Source organism: Phocoena sinus, chromosome 5, assembly GCF_008692025.1.
Source record: "Phocoena sinus isolate mPhoSin1 chromosome 5, mPhoSin1.pri, whole genome shotgun sequence".
NCBI lineage: Eukaryota > Metazoa > Chordata > Mammalia > Artiodactyla > Phocoenidae > Phocoena > Phocoena sinus.
This window is the reverse complement of record NC_045767.1, coordinates 78,928-102,046: the sequence shown is the minus strand read 5'-3', so window position 1 is coordinate 102,046 and position 23,119 is coordinate 78,928. Positions and strand designations below refer to the sequence as shown.

Sequence of the window (23,119 nt, the reverse complement as noted above, 5' to 3'; positions counted from 1 at the left end):
ATCTCACAGCTTTCACCTGCATTTCCACAGTTACTAGTGAGGTATTGACTGCTCTGTAACTCCTACATTCTTATTCTCTAGCATGAAAAAAATTTCTTGTCTTTTTACTGATTGATTTCTAGACACATACGCTGGGTACACTACTCCTTATCCCAGAGCTGAGTTGCCTTTGCGTTTGTCTGGGGTGTCATTTGTCAAAAAGTAAATCACATTTATTAATCCTTTCCTATATGGCTTGTGATAAATAAAGAAAATGCAGATTAAGTCATCAGCCACTGCAGTGCTGACCGACACGCACCCTGAGAGGGATTTAGGAAGAAAGCAGGATGGGCGATGTGTGCTCTGGACAAGCAGGCTCCTTACATCGTTAGATGCATAACTCAGGAAGAGTTTTAATGAAGCCAGGCTCTTGCATCTTCCCCTACATAGAAAAGCACTAAAACCTTTAACTTGAGTTGCCTGTTCTTTGTGAATAGCAGTAGTCTTTTACCAGGATGTAAGCTTTACTGCACATGTTCCCAGGCCAAAGATGATATATAAACTAGGCTTCTCCCCTGACCCCTTCAGAGCAGTCTCTCAGAGCTACTGAGTGGCTGTCTCCCAGGCCGCTGTCCTCCGTAAGGTCCCTGAATAAAACTTAAGCTCACAACACATATGTTGTGCACTTTTCTGTAAGTCGACGCTTGTCTTCTTGTTTCTCGCTTAAGAAATTCTCCCTATCCTGGTGGTTTTTTGTTTTTTGTTTTTTTTTTTGTTTTTTTGGCCCCACAGACTCTTCATTGCAGGGCTCGGGCTTCTCTCTAGCTGTAGTGCACGGGCTAAGTAGTTGCGGTGCGCGGGCGTAGTTGCAGTGCGCTGTCTCAGTTGCCCCGCGGCATGTGGGATCTCAGTTCCCTGACCAGGGATCAACCCGTGTCCCCTGCATTGGAAAGCGGATTCTTAACCACTGGACCACCAGGGAAGTCCCTATCCTGATGTTTTAAAGATATTTTTCCTTTTCTTGTAAAAGTTTTACAGTTTTGCTTTTATATTTAAGTTGTTGGGGCCCAGGGTAGGCTGCCCCAAAATATGCCTCAATGGCATGTGGATTATTTAGAATTAAAGTTACTTAAGAAATGGCCATTGCAAAAGGGACACTCTGAACGTCCTCTCTGTGCCCTGAAAGCAGGAAATAAGTCTCCCATGTGAAGGTGCCCTCCCTGCATCTGGACGTAGAAGGACACCCTTATCTCCAGGGACAGGGAATTAGGACTGAGAAGCTTGTCTAAACAAACCTTGTTACTTTTAAAATTTATTCCCCAAGCCCAGACTCTGCTTAGATTCTTCGCTAATTGAGCACTAAAGCCTAAGTTTTTTTGTCCTCTCAATCCTTCACAAAATTTATAGTTTCTTTGTCTAAAAAGCATAAAACCTGCCTACTTTGGCCACTTCTTAGGTACTATTTCTATGAAACCTCTGTGCACATGTATTAAATTTTGTTTCCTTTTCTCCTGGTAATCTGTCTTGAGTCAGTTTTATTACTAGTGCAGCCACAAGAACTCACGAGGGATAGAGAGAGAAATTTCCCTCTTCCCAATAAGGCCTTTAATCCATCTGGGAAGTTATCTTCGTTTATAATTTAAGGTAGAGATCTCACTTTATCCTTTATTATTAGATATAAATGTACGTGTTAACCAACAGTTTAGAATCTGAGGTGAGACCTGATTAAAATAAAAAGGTGTTTAATTGGGGTTTGTTAGAACTGTAGCCCAGGAGACACAGATTCAAGATTACTTGCATTGTGTTCTGTGGGACTACAAAACGGGGGGTGCGTATGATGGCAAAATCAGCAAGGTTACAGTTAGTTAAACGAGTTTTTGATCAAGAATATAACTGGAGCTGGCAAGAAGTAAGGATGCTAGTTAAGCAAGGATTGGTTGGAGTCCGAAATGTTTGCATAGTTAGAAGGGGAGACCTTGAGATCATAAGGTTACAGCTGGCAGTGGCCAGCAGATACTGTCTTGAGAACGGCTGGTAGTGTCCTTGAGTTTAATACGGTTCAGAAAGTTCACGTTCTCAGTGGTGCGGGTAGTGTCTGAGACCAGGTCCTCAGTGGTTGCCTGACTCCATTTTCGTATGCCTTGAGGCAGGAGATAGATGGGCCCCAGGCTGAGCAGTTGGAGTCTGTCCCCCGTGGGCAGATCCTGCCGGATGAAGAGGCGGACCAGCTGAGCCCCGCCCAGATAAGAGGCCACGTATTTCTCATGCTTGAGGTCAAGGAGACCTTCCCGACTACACACGCACAGAAAGACTCCTTGGAGGTCAAAAAGGGAGTGATGTCAACCTACCCATAGGCCTCTTCACTAGAATCCATCTTGGCTAAGAGATGCATGCACATACATGGGAGGATCCTGAGATAAAACAAATACGGACTCAAAATGAGGCAAAGCAAGATGATTGGCCAAAGGAAACCTGGAAGAAATGCCCCATAAAAGTGGTTCAAACTACCACGAAGGGGCTTCCCTGGTGGCACAGTGGTTGAGAGTCCGCCTGCCGATGCAGGGGACGCGGGTTCGTGCCCCGGTCCGGGGGGATCCCACATGCCGCGGAGCGGCTGGGCCCGTGAGCCATGGCCGCTGAGCCTGCGCGTCCGGAGCCTGTGCTCCGCAACGGGAGAGGGCACAACGGTGAGAGGCCCGCGTATGGCAAAAAAAAAAAAAAGAAAACAGAGAACAAAAAAAACTACCACGAAGGCCACTCTCTCAGCCTACCCGTGTGCCTATTCACACGTACTCTTTTTCCTCCTAATAAACACTTCACTTATTTCACTACTTTCTGTTTCTTTGTGGAAATTCATTTTCTGCAAAGCCGTACGGGCCAGGGCCTTGTCACTGGCCACTGGTCTAGTGGCTAGGATTCAGCGTTCTCACTGCCGCAGCCTGACTTCAGTCTCTGGCCAGGAATCGAAATCCTGCTTCAAGTTGCTGCAGGCCAAGGCCACCCAAGATCATAGCCTAAGCTATTGTTGCCGAAAACTTGGCGTCTGTGCACTGGTGCCGAATCAAATCTCAGAGACGGAGTTTTGTGTGAAGTAGAAAAGAAGAGCTTTATTGCTTTGCCGGGCAAAGGGGGCCACAGTGAGCTCATGCCCCTCAAAAACTGTGTGTCCCCACCCAGGAGGATTTGGTGAGGGGTTTTATAGCAATGGTTCAAAGGCAGGTTGCTGGTAGGATCAGGGTGTGTGCAGGGCCTGCGCTCCTTTAATCTGGCCTCAGGTGGTCTTCTCTGGAATGAAGAATGCTGACATCTTCCATTTGTTGGGGGTTTTAGTTCTGTAAGAAGCTCAAAGATATTGGTGTTTTAAAAAAATTATTATTTATTTTATTTTTGGCTGCGTTGGGTCTTTGTTGCTGCACACGGGCTTTCTCATGTTGCAGCAAGCGGGGGCTACTCTTCGTTGCGGTGCACGGGCTTCTAATTGTGGTGGCTTCTTGTGTGGCAGAGCATGTGCGCTAGGCGCTTGGGCTTTAGTAGTTGTGGCACGAGGGCTCAGTAGTTGTGGTGCACAGGCTTGTTGCTCTGTGGCATGTGGGATCTTCCCGGACCAGGGCTCGAAGTCATGTCCCTTGCATCGGCAGGCGGATTCTTAACCACTGTGCCACCAGGGAAGTCCAAAGATATTGTTATATGCATCCCTTGAGGGGGAACCGGACACTCCCCCAAGGCTGCGCTATTGTTTCTTGGCCACTCCTCCCTTGTTGTCTCTGCATCCCCTCCCTTCCCTGATTAGCAACTGTTTGGACCTGCCATTTAGGACTCAGGGAAGGTCATGGAGGCTGGAGTCTGTTCCCTATAAACAAGAAACGGGACACAGAAAGGCTTCTGTGTCCAGGAGCCCCACAGAATCCTCTTCAGTTTCACTATGATTACTCTATTATAATTTTAATTTGTCATCAGATGTGTGTGTGTATCTATCTGTCATCTATCCATGTATCTCCTTTATCATTTTATCTTTATAGTATGGGTAGCTAATTTTTCTCACACCTTTTCTTTTTTATTTCAGTGCCTTTATTAAATCTATTATTTTTAAGCTGTTTGTAACATCATCTCTCACTTAGGGGAACAAAATTTGCCACCCTAAAATGTGTGTTGTGGGGCCTTTAGGGACTTTCCACCCCCTCACTTGTTCCCGTAAACCAATTCTTCTCCCTATCGTGCGCCACTCCTTCTCCCTATCGAAACCAATTCTTCTCCCTATCGTGCGCCACTCCTTCTCCCTATCGAAACCAATTCTTGGAGTTTTTCAGTTGACGGGGACTTGCCAGACAGCGGGTAATTTTCCAGTTGCCCGTAACAGGTATACGCCCTAACCGCCACAATGAACAGACAACTATAACGGCCAGAAGGTGGGACAAAAGTTCCTAAGCCAATGAATTCAAAAGTCACCACATTTACCCAATCATTGTGAGAATATACCCGCCCTATGAGTAAATAAACCTATAAAAAGTATGTGATTCCGCTTTTAGGGGTTCCCCATCGGCCTCCTGCGTGAGGTTCAGGGAACCCCGGTGCATCGGCTCCTAATAAACCTCTTGCGTGTTGCAGCGGCTCTCGACTCTTGGCGGTTCTTGGGCGAGTTGGAATCCCTCGTAGACCGTTTGGGTCTAACATTTGGGGGCTCGTCCGGGATCCCCTCTCGCCCCCGGGTCACAAGAACATCGGGAGTCGGAGGTATCAGGTAGGCTCGAGCCCAATTGTCTGTTTGTTTGTCGTTTGTTTGTTGCTAGCCGCCATTAGGAAAAAGCCGTGCGAACCGGCTTGCTGTGGAATCTGTATTGGACTCCTGGCTAGGCAGACGTGCCGAAAGCTGGTGTCCACGGGCCCCGGGGGACGCCCTGGTGGTCCATCTGGAAGGAGAAACAAATTTTGTCTCCCCTTCATCTGGTTCTGGCAGGTTATATAAGCTGCCATCTGAATTTGAGTTGGTTTCGGGTTTAAGTTCGCGGCGGCTGGTTCTGGCAGGTTATATAAGCTGCCATCTGAATTTGAGTTGGTTTCGGGTTTAAGTTCGCGGCGGCTGGTTCTGGCAGGTTATATAAGCTGCCATCTGAATTTGAGTTGGTTTCGGGTTTAAGTTCGCGGCGGCAATATCAATGTGTGTCTTTTGAAATTTTATTGTTTTTCTGTACTATTATCTTTCTTTTGACGGACGACAATGGGACAAACTATGACGACTCCTCTTTCTCTTACCCTAAGCCACTGGACCGAAGTTAGGGCTAGGGCCCACAACCTTTCGGTAGAAGTAAGGAAAGGAAAATGGCAAACGCTGTGTACCTCTGAGTGGCCTACATTTCAGACAGGGTGGCCACCCGAAGGATCTTTTTTGTTAGATAAGGTTGGGCTAGTCAAGTCTAGGGTCTTTAACACAGGACCCCACGGACACCCAGACCAGATACCATATATCTTGGTCTGGGAAGATCTAGTTCTCTCCCCGCCTCCGTGGGTCCGGCCCTTTGTTTCCTCAACAGGCACATCTGCATGCGCTCCAGCACAATCGGAGATATTGGCCCTGAAGAAAACCCCAGACACGGAAAAGTCATCTGCTGCCCCGGACCCGCCAAAGGCGATATATCCTGACCTGCAGTCTGATTTGCTTCTTCTAGATTCCCCACCTCCTTATCCTCCGGCCCTAAATCCCATGTCGCCCCTAGGACCCCCAGCTTCACAACCCTCCGCACCAGTAGGGCCACCTGTTATGGCGGAAAGGGGGGGGTCCCTCGGCGGGCACCAGAAGCCGGAGGGCTGTTTCCCCGGATCCTACTGCTTTACCCCTTAGAGAATATGGCCCCCCCGATAACCACGGGAATAGGCCCCTTCAATACTGGCCCTTTTCCTCCGCAGATCTTTATAATTGGAAGATGCATAACCCTACTTTCTCTGAAAACCCACAGGCTCTTACTGCTCTAATAGAGTCTCTTGTCTTCTCCCACCAACCCACCTGGGATGATTGTCAACAGCTCCTCCAGACTCTCCTCACAACTGAGGAGAGGCAACGGGTTCTCCTGGAGGCTAGAAAGAATGTGTTAGGCGCCAATGGACAACCTACCCAGTTGCCTAATGAGATTGATGCCGGTTTTCCACTCGTCAGGCCGAATTGGGACTTTAATACCCTGGAAGGTAAGGAGCACCTGAAAATGTATCGCCAGGCTCTGGTGGCGGGTCTCCATGGAGCGGCCAGGCGCCCCACGAATTTGGCTAAGGTAAGAGAGGTAACTCAGGGGCCCCAGGAATCGCCAACCGTGTTCCTAGAACGCTTAATGGAGGCTTTTAGACGATTCACTCCTTATGATCCAACCTCTGAGGAACATAAGGCCACCATAGCAATGGCCTTTATTGACCAGGCGGCCCCTGATATTAGAAAGAAGTTACAAAGGCTGGATGGCCTACAAGGTTTCTCCCTTCAGGACTTAGTAAAAGAGGCAGATAAGGTATATAATAAGAGGGAGACAGAAGAAGAAAGAGAAGAAAGAAAGCAGAAGGAACAAGAGGCTCGTGAGGTAAGATGAGATAAGAGGCAAGAAAGACATTTGAGTAAGATACTGGCCACTGTAGTCAGAGGAGGAAACAGTAGAGACAGAAATAGACAGGAAGGGCGAACAACGGATAGAAGGCGGCCATTAGACAAGGACCAATGTGCCTACCGTAAAGAAAAAGGTCATTGGGCAAGAGAATGCCCTAAAAAAAGGAACGGGGGAAGGATCACTAAGCCTTTTCATCTGTACGTGGCCGAGAATAAAGGTATTGCAAAGGGAGTACTAACTCAGAAACTGGGCCCCTGGAATCGCCCGGTTGCGTACCTATCAAAGAAATTGGATCCTGTGGCAGCAGGATGGCCCGCCTGTTTAAAAATAATCGCCGCGGTGGCCGCTTTGGTCAAAGATGCTGACAAACTGACTTTGGGGCAGAACCTAACGATAACAGCCCCCCATGCATTAGAAAGTGTAATTCGCCAGCCACCCGACAGATGGCTAACAAATGCCAGGATGACTCATTACCAAGCCCTGCTGTTTAACTCAGATCGTATTAAGTTTACCTCAGCCACAGGACTCAACCCGGCCACCTTGCTACCCGACCCTGACCTGGAAAGCACTACCGTCATCCATGATTGTCAGGAAGTACTGGCTGCAGCACACCGTAGCAGACCAGACTTGATGGATCAGCCCCTCCCCAACGCCGACGTTACCTGGTTTACTGACAGAAGCAGTTTCCTAGAGGAAGGTAAGCGTCGGGCGGGAGCAGCCGTGGTAGACGGGAAAGAGGTCATCTGGGCAGCCACATTACCGCAAGGGACATCGGCCCAACGGGCTGAACTAATCGCCATGACTAGAGCATTGGAACTAGCAGAAAACAAAAAGGTAAACATCTATACGGACAGTAGATACGCATTTGCTACCGCCCAGGTCCATGGGGCCATTTACCAACAAAGAGGGTTGCTCACCTCGGCGGGCAAAGAAATTAAAAACAAAGAAGAAATAGTGGCACTGCTAGCTGCCCTCATGCTCCCCACTAAAGTCAGCATCATTCATTGCCCTGGACACCAGAAGGACAATACCCCGGTGACAAGAGGCAACAACATGGCAGATAGGGTGGCACGAGAAGTGGCTCTATGGGAAATCATACTAGAACTATCAGATGAGAGTCCTGGGAAACCAAATGATAGGGGAACAAGTACCCCAGCCATAACTAAAGGAACATTATCTCCTCAACAAGCAAAATCCATGCTACAACAGATTCACAGATGGACACACTTGGGAACCAAAAAGATGATGTCCCTACTACACAAGACAGGTTATGATACCCCTGGACTAACTAAATTAGCTGAGCAGATTGCACGAGAGTGCATTCCATGCCAACAGGTAAACTCCCATAAAGGAAAACTTGAGGTCGGAAAAAGGCTCAGAGGAGACCGCCCAGGAGCCTATTGGGAGGTCGACTTCACTGAAATACGCCCTGGAAGGTACGGTAACAGGTATCTTCTAGCTTTTATAGATACCTTCTCAGGATGGGTAGAAGCTTTCCCGACGAAGAAGGAGACAGCTACTGTGGTGGCCAAAAAGATCTTAGAAGAAATTTTCCCCCGGTTCGGGGCACCAAAGGTAATAGGATCAGATAATGGTCCCGCCTTCGTCGCCCAGGTAAGTCAGGGTGTGGCCAAATACCTGGGGACTGATTGGAAATTACATTGTGCCTATAGACCCCAGAGTTCAGGACAGGTAGAGAGAATGAATAGAACTCTAAAAGAGACCCTAACTCAATTGTCCATAGAGACTGGCGGTACAGATTGGACGGTGCTCCTTCCCTTAGCCCTGTTCCGGGCTAGAAATACCCCCTCCCGCTATTATCTTACTCCATTTGAAATACTATACGGGGCCCCACCTCCTCTTTTTACGCTAAGGGAGAAATTAAGTCCTGACTGCCAGAATAACACTGACTTATGTGCTAGGCTGTTGGGACTCCAGTTGGTCCAAAAGAAAGTGTGGTCCCAGCTGGCAGAGGCTTACCGGCCAGGAACACCAGCAGAGGCTCATCCCTTCCAAGTCGGAGATTCCGTGTACGTCCGTCGGCACCGAACCCAGACTCTAGAGCCTTGGTGGAAAGGACCATACATCGTCCTGCTCACCACCCCCACGGCTATAAAGGTAGACGGCATCGCTGCGTGGATCCACGCTTCACACGTGAAGGCCGCACCAGCATCTGCAACATCGGAATGGCTAGCCCAAAAGACCAGCAACCCGCTCAAGCTCAAGCTTCTGCGATCATCAGATTTATAACTTTAACTTTGTTACCCCTACTGACTGTGAGTAATTTTAGTCCTCACCTGCCCCAGCGTTTAACCTGGCAGGTAATTTCCCAGACTGGAGATGTAATATGGTCTGTTAGCAATATCGCTCCCCCATGGACCTGGTGGCCAAACCTTTTTCCTGATGTTTGTAAACTGGCCATAGGGGCTCCCGGTTGGGATTTAGAAGACTATTATGATCAACATAATGTTCCAAAAATTTTATCAACTAGAGCTGATTCCTCCGGAAAGGGTTGCAAAAACGGGATTCGGAGGACTGGGCTCAGAGCTCCTGCTTTCTACATATGCCCCGGGTTCCATCGCCACAGGTCCCTTAATTATAAATATGGAGGAACTGAAAACTTTTATTGCAAAAGCTGGGGATATGAAACCACAGGAGACACCTATTGGAAGCCCACCTCTGGCTGGGACTTTATTAAGGTGACAGCCAATTATACACACCCAACCAACCCCTTAACTTATAGGCCTGAATGTACTAAATGGTGCCATCCCCTTAAGATTTCTTTTAGTGAACCAGGAAAAAAAGATAAAAAACTGGATAAATGGCCATTCATGGGGAATCAGGTTTTATAAAGAAGGATATGATGATGGATTACTAATGACCATCAAACTAAAAATTGAAACCCCTACTCCAGTTCCTATAGGCCCCAACCCTGAGATAGGGCACTCTTTGCTACCTTTGGCCCCTCCCACAGCGTTACCAGAGATAAGAAACCAAACTTTTGAGCCAAAAGAAATGACAATCAAGCCCAAGACCCCCCGGGACCGAATGCTCTCATTGGTCCAGGCGGCTTTTGAGGTTTTAAATGCCACAAACCCGGAGGCTACCAAATCATGTTGGCTTTGCTATGCTGCTCCTCCCCCTTATTATGATGCTATAGGATATAATTCTAATTATAATAATGTTAACACTCCAGATCAATGTCGATGGAAACAAGAAGAAAATAGTAAATTGACCCTGGCCTCAGTATTAGGAAACGGTACATGTGTAGGAACGCCCCCCTCGTCCCACCGACATCTTTGTGCCAATTTAAGCCTCCCACAGGGCTCAGGGTATCTCCTCCCTCCTCCGGATGGATGGTGGGCATGTAACACAGGATTGACCCCCTGCATTTCTTTAGAGGTCCTTAAAGCTTCAACCGATTTTTGTGTGTTAGTTCAGCTAGTCCCCAGACTCATTTATCATTCAGATTCATCCTTTCTAGATGAATATGAGGGCAGAAGAAGGTTTAAGAGGAAACCCATAACACTCACCCTGGCTGTACTCCTAGGACTAGGAATGGCAGCCGGGGTAAGAACAGGTGCAACAGCCCTCATTCAACAACCCCACTATTATGATGCCTTAAGACAAGCTGTAGATGTTGACCTCCGGGCGTTAGAAAGTTCCATAACTCAGTTAAAAGAATCCCTCACCTCGCTTTCAGAGGTGGTAATGCAAAACAGGAGGGGATTAGATCTGCTGTTCCTTAAGGAGGGCGAACTATGTGCTGCACTAAAAGAAGAATGCTGTTTTTATATTGATCATTCTGGGGCTATTACCAAAACTATGGACAAACTTAGGGAGCGCCTGGACAAAAGACAACAGGAAAGGAAAAATCAAAAAGGATGGTTTCAATCGTGGTTTGATAAATCTCCCTGGCTTACTACTTTAGTTTCCACCTTGTTAGGGCCCCTCATTATTTTATTGTTGCTCTTAACTTTTGGACCATGCATTCTGAATCGCCTGATAGCCTTTATTAGAGAACGCATTAGTACGGTACAAGTTTTAATGCTAAGGCAACAATACCAAAACTCGCAAAAAGAAACTGAAATTCCATGATTGAAATTAGTTACAAAAAAAAAAGGGGGGAATGTGGGGCCTTTAGGGACTTTCCACCCCCTCACTTGTTCCCGTAAACCAATTCTTCTCCCTATCGTGCGCCACTCCTTCTCCCTATCGAAACCAATTCTTCTCCCTATCGTGCGCCACTCCTTCTCCCTATCGAAACCAATTCTTGGAGTTTTTCAGTTGACGGGGACTTGCCAGACAGCGGGTAATTTTCCAGTTGCCCGTAACAGGTATACGCCCTAACCGCCACAATGAACAGACAACTATAACGGCCAGAAGGTGGGACAAAAGTTCCTAAGCCAATGAATTCAAAAGTCACCACATTTACCCAATCATTGTGAGAATATACCCGCCCTATGAGTAAATAAACCTATAAAAAGTATGTGATTCCGCTTTTAGGGGTTCCCCATCGGCCTCCTGCGTGAGGTTCAGGGAACCCCGGTGCATCGGCTCCTAATAAACCTCTTGCGTGTTGCAGCGGCTCTCGACTCTTGGCGGTTCTTGGGCGAGTTGGAATCCCTCGTAGACCGTTTGGGTCTAACAGTGTCACAGCATATTATTTTAAGCTGGTTATTTTCTAAGAAGCAGCAGGACATGGGGAAAACTCTGAAAAACAAGCAGGAATTTCCTTCCCTTTTGTAAGAAACATTTACACTTGTAAGGGAAATCTCCCATTTGTGAGGGCGTCTTCACCTCTATACCAGGAAGAGGAGGGTGACCAAACCTCTAGAAACTCTTAACAGTGGAGAAGGCACTGACTTAAATCTGCACCACAATCTTACCCTTGTTTACTGTGCTTTTCCTGTAACTGCCCGTAATTGATTCATCCCACCCTAAACATCCTCTTCTGTCTTTAGCTGAGGATGGTATTAAAGGTGAGGGCTTTGGCCATTTTGGTCAGTTTTCCTGGGTCTCTCCCTGTATACGTATTAGTAAACTTTTGTGAAATAAAATTCATATTTTATGGCAAGACAAGAAAAATTTAAACATAAAAAATTTTCTCTGCCCTTTGGCCTCCTCCCTCCCCTACCGTGCTTTGTGGATATGCATTATGCATCAAACAAACCTCCCCACTGGCAGGAACACCTGCTCAACCGTAAAGAGAAACGTTCTTCCAGTGTCAACAAGGCAACTCCTTAAAGATAACATTCTGTCTTGATCTTCTAAGGGGTCACATGACCCATCACGATGCCGCTTAGATCTGGACTATGTAAACTGTCAATAATACATCTTTTGATGTATAGCCCTCTGTCTCAAGAAACGTATATAACTATGCCTTGACTTCTAACAGGCAGAATGGTTCTCAGTTTTCTGAGATGCTCTTCATGGGTTATAATCCTCAAATTTGGAGCAAATAAAATTTTCCATTTCTTCCTTAGATTGACTAATTAACTTTTCATTGACAGTTTGATTTTCTCCTGTTAATTTGTCTCATGTCAATTTAATTGTTAGACCGGCGGGAAAAACCTAGAAGGGGCAGGAAAATTTCCCCCTCCCAGACACTCACATGTATTTTCTATATTTATACAAATTTTCTTCCACGTCATTCATTTTTTTCTATTGAACTGCGTGTCCAATGTCTTTCTTCAGAATGTTGCTCTTGGCACTTTCCATGTGCATTTCAGATAAGACCGTCAGGTACCCTGCATTACCTTGCCAGGGCGCGGGCTAGAATTGCATGGGGTTTACACATTACTCTGAGTAGAATGCCATCCTGTAATTTTGGGTCCTTCCATCTTTGAATAGGTCTATCTCTCCACTTATTTGTGTCTTCTTTTATGTTTTTCAATAAAGCTTAATACTTTTCTTTGTAACTGCCTTGCCTGATTTTTGTTAGATTTTCCCTGAGATGCATTTTAGTTTTTGTGGCTATTGTAAATGTTGCCTTTTTAAAAACTTCATGTTCTATTTGGTTATTGCTGGTGTAAAGACTGTTACTGACCTAGTGTACTAATTTTGTAACCAACAACATTGCAAAAATTTCTTTTTAGTTCTAATTATTTGTCCATTTCCAATATCATCTGTGGCTAATAATGTTGTCTTCCATCTGGTTCTACAAGGGCCAGGTCATTAACCACTGCAGTTGTTAACCTACTGTTACGGAACACAAGTCCATGTGCCCGACGCACAGTGAGGCCAAAGAACCAAAACGTCGGAGTTTGGAGCAGAGAAAGGTTTATCGCAGGGCCATGCGAGGAGACGGGTGGCTCAAACTCCCTGATGGGAGTATTTCCCAGCCAAAAAATGCACATATACTGACTGCTCCCCTACCTCTTCTGAGCAGTTCCTCAGAGCTACCTGAGAGACTATCTCCTAGGCTATTGTGATCAGTGATGTCCCTGAATAAAACTGAAACTCACAGCTCTCACGTTGTGCATTTAAAAATTTCAGTTGACATAAATGATGTCCTTGGTTTCCAAACACTCTGCAAATGATCCAAGTGTTCTTGCTAAGACCTCTGCTGGGGCCCAAGGTAGGTAGAAAAGTGTACCTCAATGGCATTTTAGTTAGTTTGAATTAAAGTTACTTAGGAAATGGCCAACACAAGAGAGACACTCTGACCTTCCTCTCTGTGCCCTGAAAGCAGGAAATGTCTCCCATGTGAAGGTGCCCTCCCTGCATCTGGACGTAGAAGGACACCCTTATCTCCAGAGACAGGAAATTCAGGGCGAGAAACCTGTCTAAACAAACCTTTGCTTCTTTACTACTCAAACCCAAATTTTGCTTACATTCCTTTTTATTATTTATTTAGTTGTGTTGAGTCTTAGTTGTGGCACACAAACTCTTAGTTGTGGCATGTGGGATCTAGTTCCCTAACCAGGGATCGAACCCGGGCCCCCTGCATTGGGAGCACGGAGTCTTAACCACTGTGCCACCAGGGAAGTCCCATAAATTCCTTCCTAGTCAAGCACCCAAACCTAAATTTCTTTGTCCTGTCACTTACTCTCAAATTTATTGCTTCTTTGTCTAAAAAGTCTAAAAGCTGCCTGCTTTGGCCACTTCTTAAGTCCTTTCTAAGAGACTCATGAAACTCATGAATTAAGTTTCTGTCTTTGTCTCCTGTTAATCTGCCCTGTGTCAATGTTATTAGTCCAGCCACAAGAACTCAAGGTGGGTACAAGGGGAAAGTTTTCCCTCCCAGACATCTCCAACACAAAGTTGAGTAGAGGTGGAATGACAGGCCTCCTCTTCTTTTCTCTGAGCTAAGTCATTAAATATGAGGTTTGCCTGGAATTTTGGTAGATAACTTTTTTAACATTAAGGAAGTTTCTTCTCTTCTAAGTTTGCTAAGAGTTTTTTTTGGGGGATGGATTTGTTTTTTTGTGCGTGTGGTTTTTTTTCCCAATATAAATAAGCATTGAATTCTATCTACGTATTTTTCCATCGATTATCATGATCATTTGTTTTGTCAACCAAAGAGGAAAAAAAGCCACAGAAGCTTGCAATTAAGAAAAGAGTTTATCTGGGGTCTTAAGAATTATAATTCAGGAGGCACAGATTCAGGTAAAACCAAAAGCGTGTTCCAGGGAACAGAAAGAGGCAGAAGCTTATAAAGCAAAAGCCATGAGACTGTGCTCTGACACAAGAAAGAAGATATTTGTCCTTAAGTGACGGCTGTCATTAGGGTGAGGGTCAGATTAGCATCTGGAGTTTCCAGCGGATGCCTTCATTGGGACCTTAACTGGTCAAAAGGTCAGATTCCATTCAGGTTGGGCCCATATAAGCTCCCGCAGTGGCCCCCAGCTCCATTTCAGAGCTCTCTTAGCAATACTGACTCCATTTTGATTTTCCTTCCACAGTTTTTTCCTGGATTAATCTGTTACTGTGGTAAATTATACTAATCCAGTGTTCAATTTTAAGCCAAGCTAATACTACGTGTAATTTGAAAGTCAATTGTACTATTGTTTTATCTGTCTATTCATATTTCCACCCCTGTAAGCAACCATTTTCTTTGATAATATGCCTCCATGTGTATGGAAAAAATGATTACTGTGCTGGTTATTTCCATTTTAGACGATTACTGATTTCTTTTTTAAAAAATTTTTATTGGAGTCTAGTTGATTTACAATGTTGTGTTAGTTTCAGGTGTACGACAAAGTGAATCAGTTACACATATAAATATATTCACTCTTTTTTTTAAGATTCTTTCCCATATAGGTCATTGCGGAGTATTGAGTAGAATTCCCTGTGCTGTACAGTAGGTTCTTATTAGTTATCTAGTTTATACATGGTAGTGTGTATATGTCAATCCCAATCTCCCAATGTATCCCTTCCCCCGCTGATTTCTTACTACTGAACATTGGGGCTACCCCCCACCTGACACACAACCTTCTCTCCCCAGTAGAGTTTTGGGATTTTTAGGGGTCAAATCAGTATTCTCCTTTATTAAGATCATAAACATTGTCCATAGGTGAGGTAAATGGGGTTCTGCGACTACATTCTCTTTCTTGTTTTTGTTGAAATTAACAGCTGACTGATGTTTTCCATGAACCTGTGGCCATGTCATCCCCAACTTTTAATTTTTTTCTTTTTAATAAATGTATTTAATTAATTTATTTTTATTTTTGGCTGCGTTGGGTCTTTGTTGCTGTGCGTGGGCTTTCTCTGGTTGCGGCAAATGGGGGTTACTCTTCGTTGTGGTGTGCGGGCTTCTCATTGCAGTGGCTTCTCTTGTTGCGGAGCACAGGCTCTAGGCGCCCGGGCTTCAGTAGTTGTGGCACGCGGGCTCAGTAGTTGTGGCTTGCAGGCTCTAGAGCGCAGTCTAAGTAGTTGCGGCGCACGGGCTTAGTTGCTCCATGGCATGTGGGATCTTCCCAAACCAGGGCTCGAACCCGTGTCCCCTGCATTGGCAGGTGGATTCTTAACCACTGTGCCACCAGGGAAGCCCCACCGCCAACTTTTGACAGAAGTGAAAACATTCTCTCCATGTGTTCAAATGTTCCAAGTAATCCAGGATTTCTTTTCATACAGACCTCCTTCTTGAGCTCTCATCCCTCCAGACATGGGCTCTGTGGGGGTCTCTGCACAGTTAATATCCAGGGACCTCGCTCTGCTCTGCTCAGGTCCCTGCATGCAGCTCTACACTGTGTCCCAAGATCTTGGTGTGTGGCAAGTGGGGCTGAAATCCCACTGAGCACACTAGCCAGTCACAGATGTTTATAGCAACTTTATTCATAGTTGTCAAAACGTGGAAGAACCCAAGAAGTCCTTCAGTAGGTGAATGGATAAACTGTGGTCCATCCAAACAGTGGAATATTATTCAGCACTAAAAGGAAATGAGCTATCAAGCCACGAAGAGACATGGAGGAAACTTAAATGCATGTGACTGAGTGAAAAAGGCCAACCTGGGAAAGTTACAGACTGTATGATTCCAGCCATGGAGACAATAAAAAGAGCAGGGTCTCCAGGGAGGGTGTGGAGCGCGAGGGATTCTTAGCGCAGTGAAATTATTTTGTATGATGATATACCAGTAGATATATGTCATTATACATTTCTGAGAACCAGTAGATATATAAGACAAAGAGTGAACACTAACGTCAACTGTGGACTTTAGCTAATAATAATGTATCAATATTGGCTCATCAATTGTAACAAGTGTACCACACTAACGCACAATGTTAATAATAGAGCAAACTGTGTGTGTGTGCAGAGAGGAGACTGTAACATGAGAACTCTCTGTACTTTCCACTGAATTTTTCCATACAACAAAAACTATTCTAAAAGATAGTCTGTTAATTTAATATAAAGACAATGGTGAAGATAAAATGGAACACTAAAAAGTATTAAATTAACCCAAAGAAGACAAGAAAGGAGACACAGAAGAATGACAACAATGACCAAAAATGAAACAAAGAGAAAAATAGCAGCTCTAGATCCAATTGTATCAATAATTACATTAAATGTAAATGGACAAAATATTTCAATTACAAGGCAGAGATTGTCAGACTGGATAAAAAATCAGGATGCAAATTTTGAGCTTACAAGAGCCACTTTAAACAGTCACAGTAGGCTGAAATTAAAAGGATGGAAAAAGATATATGCAAACAGTAATCATAAGAAAGTTGGAGTGGCAGTATTAATATCAGACAAAATAGAATTTAAGACAAGGAGTATTACTGGAGATAAATAGGGATATTTCATGATGATACAAAGTAGATATATAAGGAAAATATAACAAACAGTGTATACGTGTCTAATAACACTTTTAAAATATATAAAGAAAATCTAACAGATCTAAGAAACACATAAATCCACAATCATAGGTGTGTTTTTCTTCATTGTTTGAAGTATTTACAATTAAAAAATGACAAAAAATACTACTTTTCCTTAAAAAGGTGGGGTGGGGCAGGCCCTAGGAAGGTAAAGGAGGAGGGGGAAGAGGGCAGCAAAAAGAGAAATAAGAAGGTTCAAGGTCAAGAAAACAGTGCAGGAAATCACAGCTCCATAAACCGTACCACACACGACTGGGCACTGCCTTGTGTGAAGAAGGAGCTGGTGCAGGCTGCAGCATCTGCTGAGGTGAGGGCAGGGTGGCACAGGCCAGGACCAGGAGCTTGGGTTTTGTTTTAAATGAATGAGATGAGCCCTAGAAGGGTTTTGACCAGGGCACTGTTGCCTGATTTTTACTTTCAAAGATGACCGTGGCCTGCTCTATTCAGAACCCAGGCGAGAGACGCCTGTGACTGAGGCCAGGTGACGGGGTGCATTGATGGGTGGCATATGCCGCTGAGGGGGGTGTGATGGGCACCTGGGGTGGGGGAGTGCTGCGATTTCCGACACAGGGCCAGGAGGCGAGGTCTGGAGCCTTCTCCTCTCACACCAGGTCGGGGGTGACCCTGAGCGTTCTCACACACTGCCTGCATCCCCAGGTTGCTCCTCCCCCGCATTCCCGCTGTGTGGCTGCTCTGCCCTCCGCTGGCCACTAAGCCCAGAGGGCCACTGACCCTGGACCAGCTCTCTTGCACTTAACTCTTCATCCCACGTCCTTCACCACAGCAGAGCCTCATAGTGTCTGCTCAGACTGTCCACACATTCACTAGCTTTGTGGCCCCAAACGGAATTTTCGGCCTCTACACCTGTTTTTCATCTGTGGTTAGTTCTGGTAATAATAGTCCAGGATGGTGGGAAGGTCATAGGCAAAGGGCCTTGCAGACAGGGCATTGCCTGCTTTCCTCAGCGGCTCCCCCTGGGGCACGTGCCCCTCTAGTACTCTGGTCAGTCCCCCTTTGTCCTGGCTTTGTGGCACTCTTGCAGCAGCAGCTGGCCAGCCCGCTCCATTCCCTCCCTGTTTGCACATCTCCCTCAGCTCCTTCCTGCCGCGGGGCTGTGCTGACCTAGGTGTAGCTCGTCCTCGCTTTGTTCAGGGCTCTGCTCAAAGTTGCTTCTTCAGAATAGCTGACTGTGAACACCGTCTCTAAAAACAGCATTTTGGCCACTCTTTACACACTTCCCCTCTTTATTATTTACTTCTCGGCAGGGAACAATGGATCTGGGTTTTACCTGCCTTCTTCCATTAGAACGTCAGCTCCGTGAGGGCAGGGTTTTGCCTGTTTTGTTCACTAAGGTTCCCCAGAGCCCAGGATGTGCTGGCACCCAGGAAGCAAATACTTGTTCAGGGGCTGAAATCAGGCTCTAATTCCTAGTACCTCAGCAAGAACGATCAGAGGTTCATTCTTTCGAATAAACCCTACAGGCTGCCTGTGATGGGCACCAAGCACATTAAGAGCAACAGTGGGTCAAACTGCTATGCCCGTGGTCACGGTGCACCTCACCGCCGTAGCTCAGCACAGGGGCACCAGGTCCCTTAGGACATGCTGGCAGAAGCGGACCGATCCCTCACGGAAAAGATCCATTCAGGGAGCAAGACAGATCAATGGACTTTAATGAAGCAGAGCACGAAAGTTCAATGATATGGTTTCAGATTCCACAATGCAACTGATCTGTTCTTTTTTAAAATAACTTTTATTTTGAAAAGTTTAAATCTCACAAGTTATAAAAATATTACTGAGAGTCCCACGTACAATTCACCCAGCTTTCCCCAAGAACAAACAGTACCTAACATGGCCACAGTCCTTGTCAAACCTGGCAGTGGACATGGGTGCCAGTCTGTTCACTCAGGTGAGACCTGAGTAGGTCTTCACCTGTTTTACACACGCTCATTTCTTCTTTCTCCAACTAATCTTTAAGAAACTATCACAGGTCCAATTTTAGTGCAGTATCAAGAAAGAACATCCATGATGATCAGAAAAGGATATTAAAGTACTCTTCCCTTTTCCAATGACATATCTGTGCGACTGCTGCAACCACACACACACACACACACACGCACACCCCACAACAGACAGATGCAGAATCCAACCACCTTCAATTAAGTCAGACATTAGATTCACAAAAATGTAAAGCAATGCCACTCTCCCCGCTCAATATTTTTGTTCTGGAAAAAATATTTTTCTTTAAAATGTTGTATTGACACACAATGGGTTTATAACCTTATTTTCAAATGAATACATATTTTTGAATGCCTTAGTTTTAATTTTAAATGCCATAAATGCTGACAGACGTAGCCCACATAAACCCAAGCAGCTGGGGACCCCGGTAGTTCCTGAGCTCTGCGAGGGGACCCCGGCAGCAGATGAGCCCCGTCCCACAGAGCCCCCAGGCCCCCCGAGGCTCCCGTGCACTGTGACAAACCTGGAAACTTTTTATTCTTCAGTTTAAACAGATATATTTGGGTAACTTATCCAGAGGAAATTAAAAGTTCAGAAGTTTCTGGAGTGATTGTCAACAGGGGAATACAATTCGTATCCAAACTAAGTATTTCAAAATGACCTTTTAAAACCACTTACTATTTAACCTAAATTCAAGTACAGTGGTCAAAGAAATGGAAACTATTATCAACCTTATAGAATTCACACCTTGTTTTTTTAAGAATGATCTTGCATTTAAACAGATTTCTTTCATTATGCAAATCCATGAAGTAAACAGTAAAGTTTAAAAAATATATTCTTTCTAATAACTTAGTCTAAGACTTTGTGTTGGTTTGGTCCATGGCTGTGAAGAATACACAGACAGCAGCTGTGATGAGTAGATGCATTCCCTCATAGAGAAGTTTCGGAGAAAACACACTCCATATAAATAAATGATAACGCAGGGATGTCACAAAAATGATATATGCAGAAACTGGAATAGAACAAATCAGTGCGTAGCAGAAGCAAGCGTGACTCAGCGCCGAACCGCTGTTGATAAAACGGGAAACATGCATTAGTACACGCCACTTCTGGATCACGTGAGGCACGAACGCACACAATCGATATCTGTACTTTGACTACAGTAATTCCTGTTCCTGGGACTTCGTCTGGGGGGCACTGTGGTGCCCGAGGAGAGGACAGCTGCAGACGGGCACCTCCAGTCACTTAGGGCCACCACAATCTGCAAAATAGTTTTGAAAAATACACCCCCAAATTCTACAGTTATTTATTTTAAAATTATACACGTTATAACATATAAACAATGAAGAGAAAATCACGCAAGGATGAGAGATACGCGTGGTGTCCAGGGGGGTGTCTGGTCTGTCTGGTCTGGTCTGGGGACGTTGGCTCACTCCTGAAATACGAACAGTCCCCCTCAAAGCACATGCATGCACTGTCTTTGTTTCCAAGCCATCCCCACACATTACATAAATCCAGCCTGTTCTTCAAGGCACCTTCCGGGGCCTGTGACCATTTCGGGATGACAAATTCCACCACCCAGGCACCTTTCACTCCTCGTCAACCCACAGATCCTCGGGGGCCAGGCTTTCCAGATTCCGGTCCTGGTGCCTCTCTTCACACCCCGCACGGAGTCTCCAGGTGGCCTGTCCGCGGTCATCCGCGACATGCATCGCTGCTGCTAACCCCTCCTGGCGCAGGGGCTCCGCCACGCATGCCGGTGTCCTTGCCTGGCCCTAACTGGCTCCCCACTGGGGCTTCAGTGCCCATCCTTCCTGCTGGGCTCTCCAGCTGCCCGTCACCCTCAGTAGGCAGCGCGCTCTGCTTCCTTCTCCTTGATGCATTACGCAGCCTCGACTCCCACCTGCAGGTCCTCTTCTGGGATGCGGTCCTGACCCCTCACAGCAGCGCTGTGACTGGCTCATTTCACCGCTGCCCCACCAGACCACGCGCTCCTGGAGTGACTCCTCACGCCCACGCTTTGGGTCCCACTTGGGATCCAGTCCATCCCGCAGGGGATCCCTGGAGAACTGGGCCCCGAAGCATCGCCTCCTCCCTCCCCAGGGCCTTTCCCCCAACACCCAGCAAAGGGCACCCTAGGGAAAGGCCTAGTGGACGATGGGCCTCAGCGCGGGCTCTGCTGCCCCCTCCTGGGGCATCAGGGCGTCTGTGCTCAGCTGGGAGCCTGCTGACCCCACTCCCCTCTCGACCAGACAGTGAGGGAGGGGAGCTCAGGACACTCACTTCCTTGTGTTTCGATTTCACACACTCGGAAGACACTGACTGGGGTCCCTTCCAGAGCGACAGCCAGTGGGGTGACAGTTCCCGTAACCTCAACAACTGACAATTTGCGACCTAGGGGATGAACGAAGGACCTGCAGCTTGGACCGCTTGGCTGTCCCCGCTGCCGAGCTCCAGACTGGAGGCCAGCTCCCAAAGCAGAGGGGCACGGGCCACCCAGTGCCCAAATTTTAAGCCATTAGAAATATGTTTTCTTTTTCTACCACTTTAATCTGGTTATAGCTTTCTTATTTTACTAGAAAAAGTAGAAACAATGAGTGAAACTTGAGTGAAAATGAAGAAAAACCTTTTCTAAAATAAAGGAGAAACATTCCTTAATTAGGGAAAACATCATACAACACTCTCCAACTGATTAAAACGCTTCAACTCACTTTAAAAAAATGCTTTCATCTGTCTTTTTTTCTCCCCAGTACAAGTGCAACAGATGAGAAGTGCCAGGAAAATCAAGTTGTGAATTTAGCACCAGGAAGCTGCTCTTCACAGAAGCCCAGGCTCTCACCGTCTGGCCCTCACCCGCCTGGGTCCCCCTGCCCAGCAGACCTGGGGTCTGCAGACGCGGTACACGCAGACAGCCGTGCTCCAGGGCAGGCAGCCCTCTGGGGCAGCGGTGAGCGCACCTCACCGGCTCACCTTGGTCCCCGACATGCAAAGACACCTGTCGGTCAGTTTGGGCCTCTCGACCCCACCAAACCCACCCCCTGGGGCATCTAGGAATCCGCTAATGAAAGAACCCCCAGCTTGGCGGCGATCCTGCGCTGACGTGGGCTCACGTCCAGCAAGAAAGCCTGGAAGGGCGTCCTGGGCCCCCCCACAGCGACCCCACGTCCGTCCGCTCCCGCCAGAGGCGCTCGGCTCGCGGGAGACCAGATAGGCAGCGGCTGGTCAGAGGGGAGTCTGCCCACAGACACCCCAGAGGCCACACGCAGGCACTCCCCTCGTCCTCAGGAGGCCTGTGGCTGGGGAAAGAGAGCCTCTCGCTGGGGAAGCCAAGGCTCAGCAATGGCACTTTGGAGAGCAGGTGGAGCCCACCGGGGGCCGCGGCCTCAGAGCAGAAGCCCACCCTCCTCACGGGGAGCTGTCCCTTGTTTTCTTGCTCCAAAATCTGACGCTCACCTTCGCCCCGTCCACCGATGTGGACGTGAGCTTGGTGCAGAGGCAGAGGGTCCTGGAGGCCTGTGTCTCAGGAGCTGGTCTGGGGGTGACACGTGGGACTAAGAACCCGTGAAGGGGGCTGAGGAAGCGGGGGCGGGTTCAGTGTGGGGTCAGACGTCACCACGGTGAGGCCTGTGCTGTTAACTCGGGCGGGGAGGTGCGGGCCCCGAGGGGGGCGGGGGCAGAAAGCTCGCCCTCCCCTCAGCTGCAAAGTGTCCTCCCGGGGCCTCCCTGACCCGCTTGACCCCCCGGGGTGCGGAGGGGAGCGTGTTACGAGTTCAGAGGCACTAAGGGAGCCTCACACCCCACGGCACCTCACATGGGCCTACAACCCATGGCGGCGACACCATCGCCCGTTTTATAGACCGGGGAGCCAGGGCCCGTGTGGGAAGCGCAGAATCAGGCAGCCACACACCACCTGGGCTGCATTCTGCCAGGTGGGCCCGGGCACCGAGGTCACTGTGTGGGTAGAAGCTGGAGGCCCCTTCCTCACGAAGCCCCCTTTCTGAGGGGAGCGGGTATAAACAAGGAAGGAAGCACTGCATGCGAGGGGCGGGGAATGCTGTGGAATAAACAGGCAGGGGAGGGGTGGACGGATGGACGTGCTGGGCAGGACAGAGCAGTGGGCTGCCCCGTCAGTCTGCTGGGAAAGGAGCCTTTGGGGCTGGTGACCACTGGACTCTGTGGGGGCAGGACAGGGCAACACAGAGTCACACCCCCATGGCCAGCCCCTCAGGACTGTCCAGGCTCCTGTCTCCCTCCAGCAGGGATCCTGGAAGTGAGAAGCAGCAT

General features: G+C 47.3%; 1 protein-coding gene across 8 annotated transcripts in view; it reads right to left on the bottom strand.

The window, feature by feature from the left end:
- Positions 1-18,610: 18,610 nt before the first annotated feature.
- The window catches only part of PIGG (phosphatidylinositol glycan anchor biosynthesis class G), a 40,905-nt gene continuing 36,396 nt past the window's right edge, over positions 18,611-23,119 (bottom strand). For 2 of the 8 annotated variants that reach the window (XM_032632345.1, XM_032632349.1), the window contains exons 13-14: positions 22,289-22,367; positions 18,611-21,229 (exon numbers count right to left, since the gene is read on the bottom strand). In XM_032632345.1, coding sequence (XP_032488236.1) covers positions 20,843-21,229; positions 22,289-22,367 — 466 coding nt within the window. In that variant the 3' untranslated portion in view covers positions 18,611-20,842. Of the gene's footprint in view, positions 21,230-22,232; positions 23,100-23,119 lie in introns of those variants that run through there. The other 6 variants (XM_032632347.1, XM_032632354.1, XM_032632348.1 and 3 more) reach the window with 6 other exon arrangements.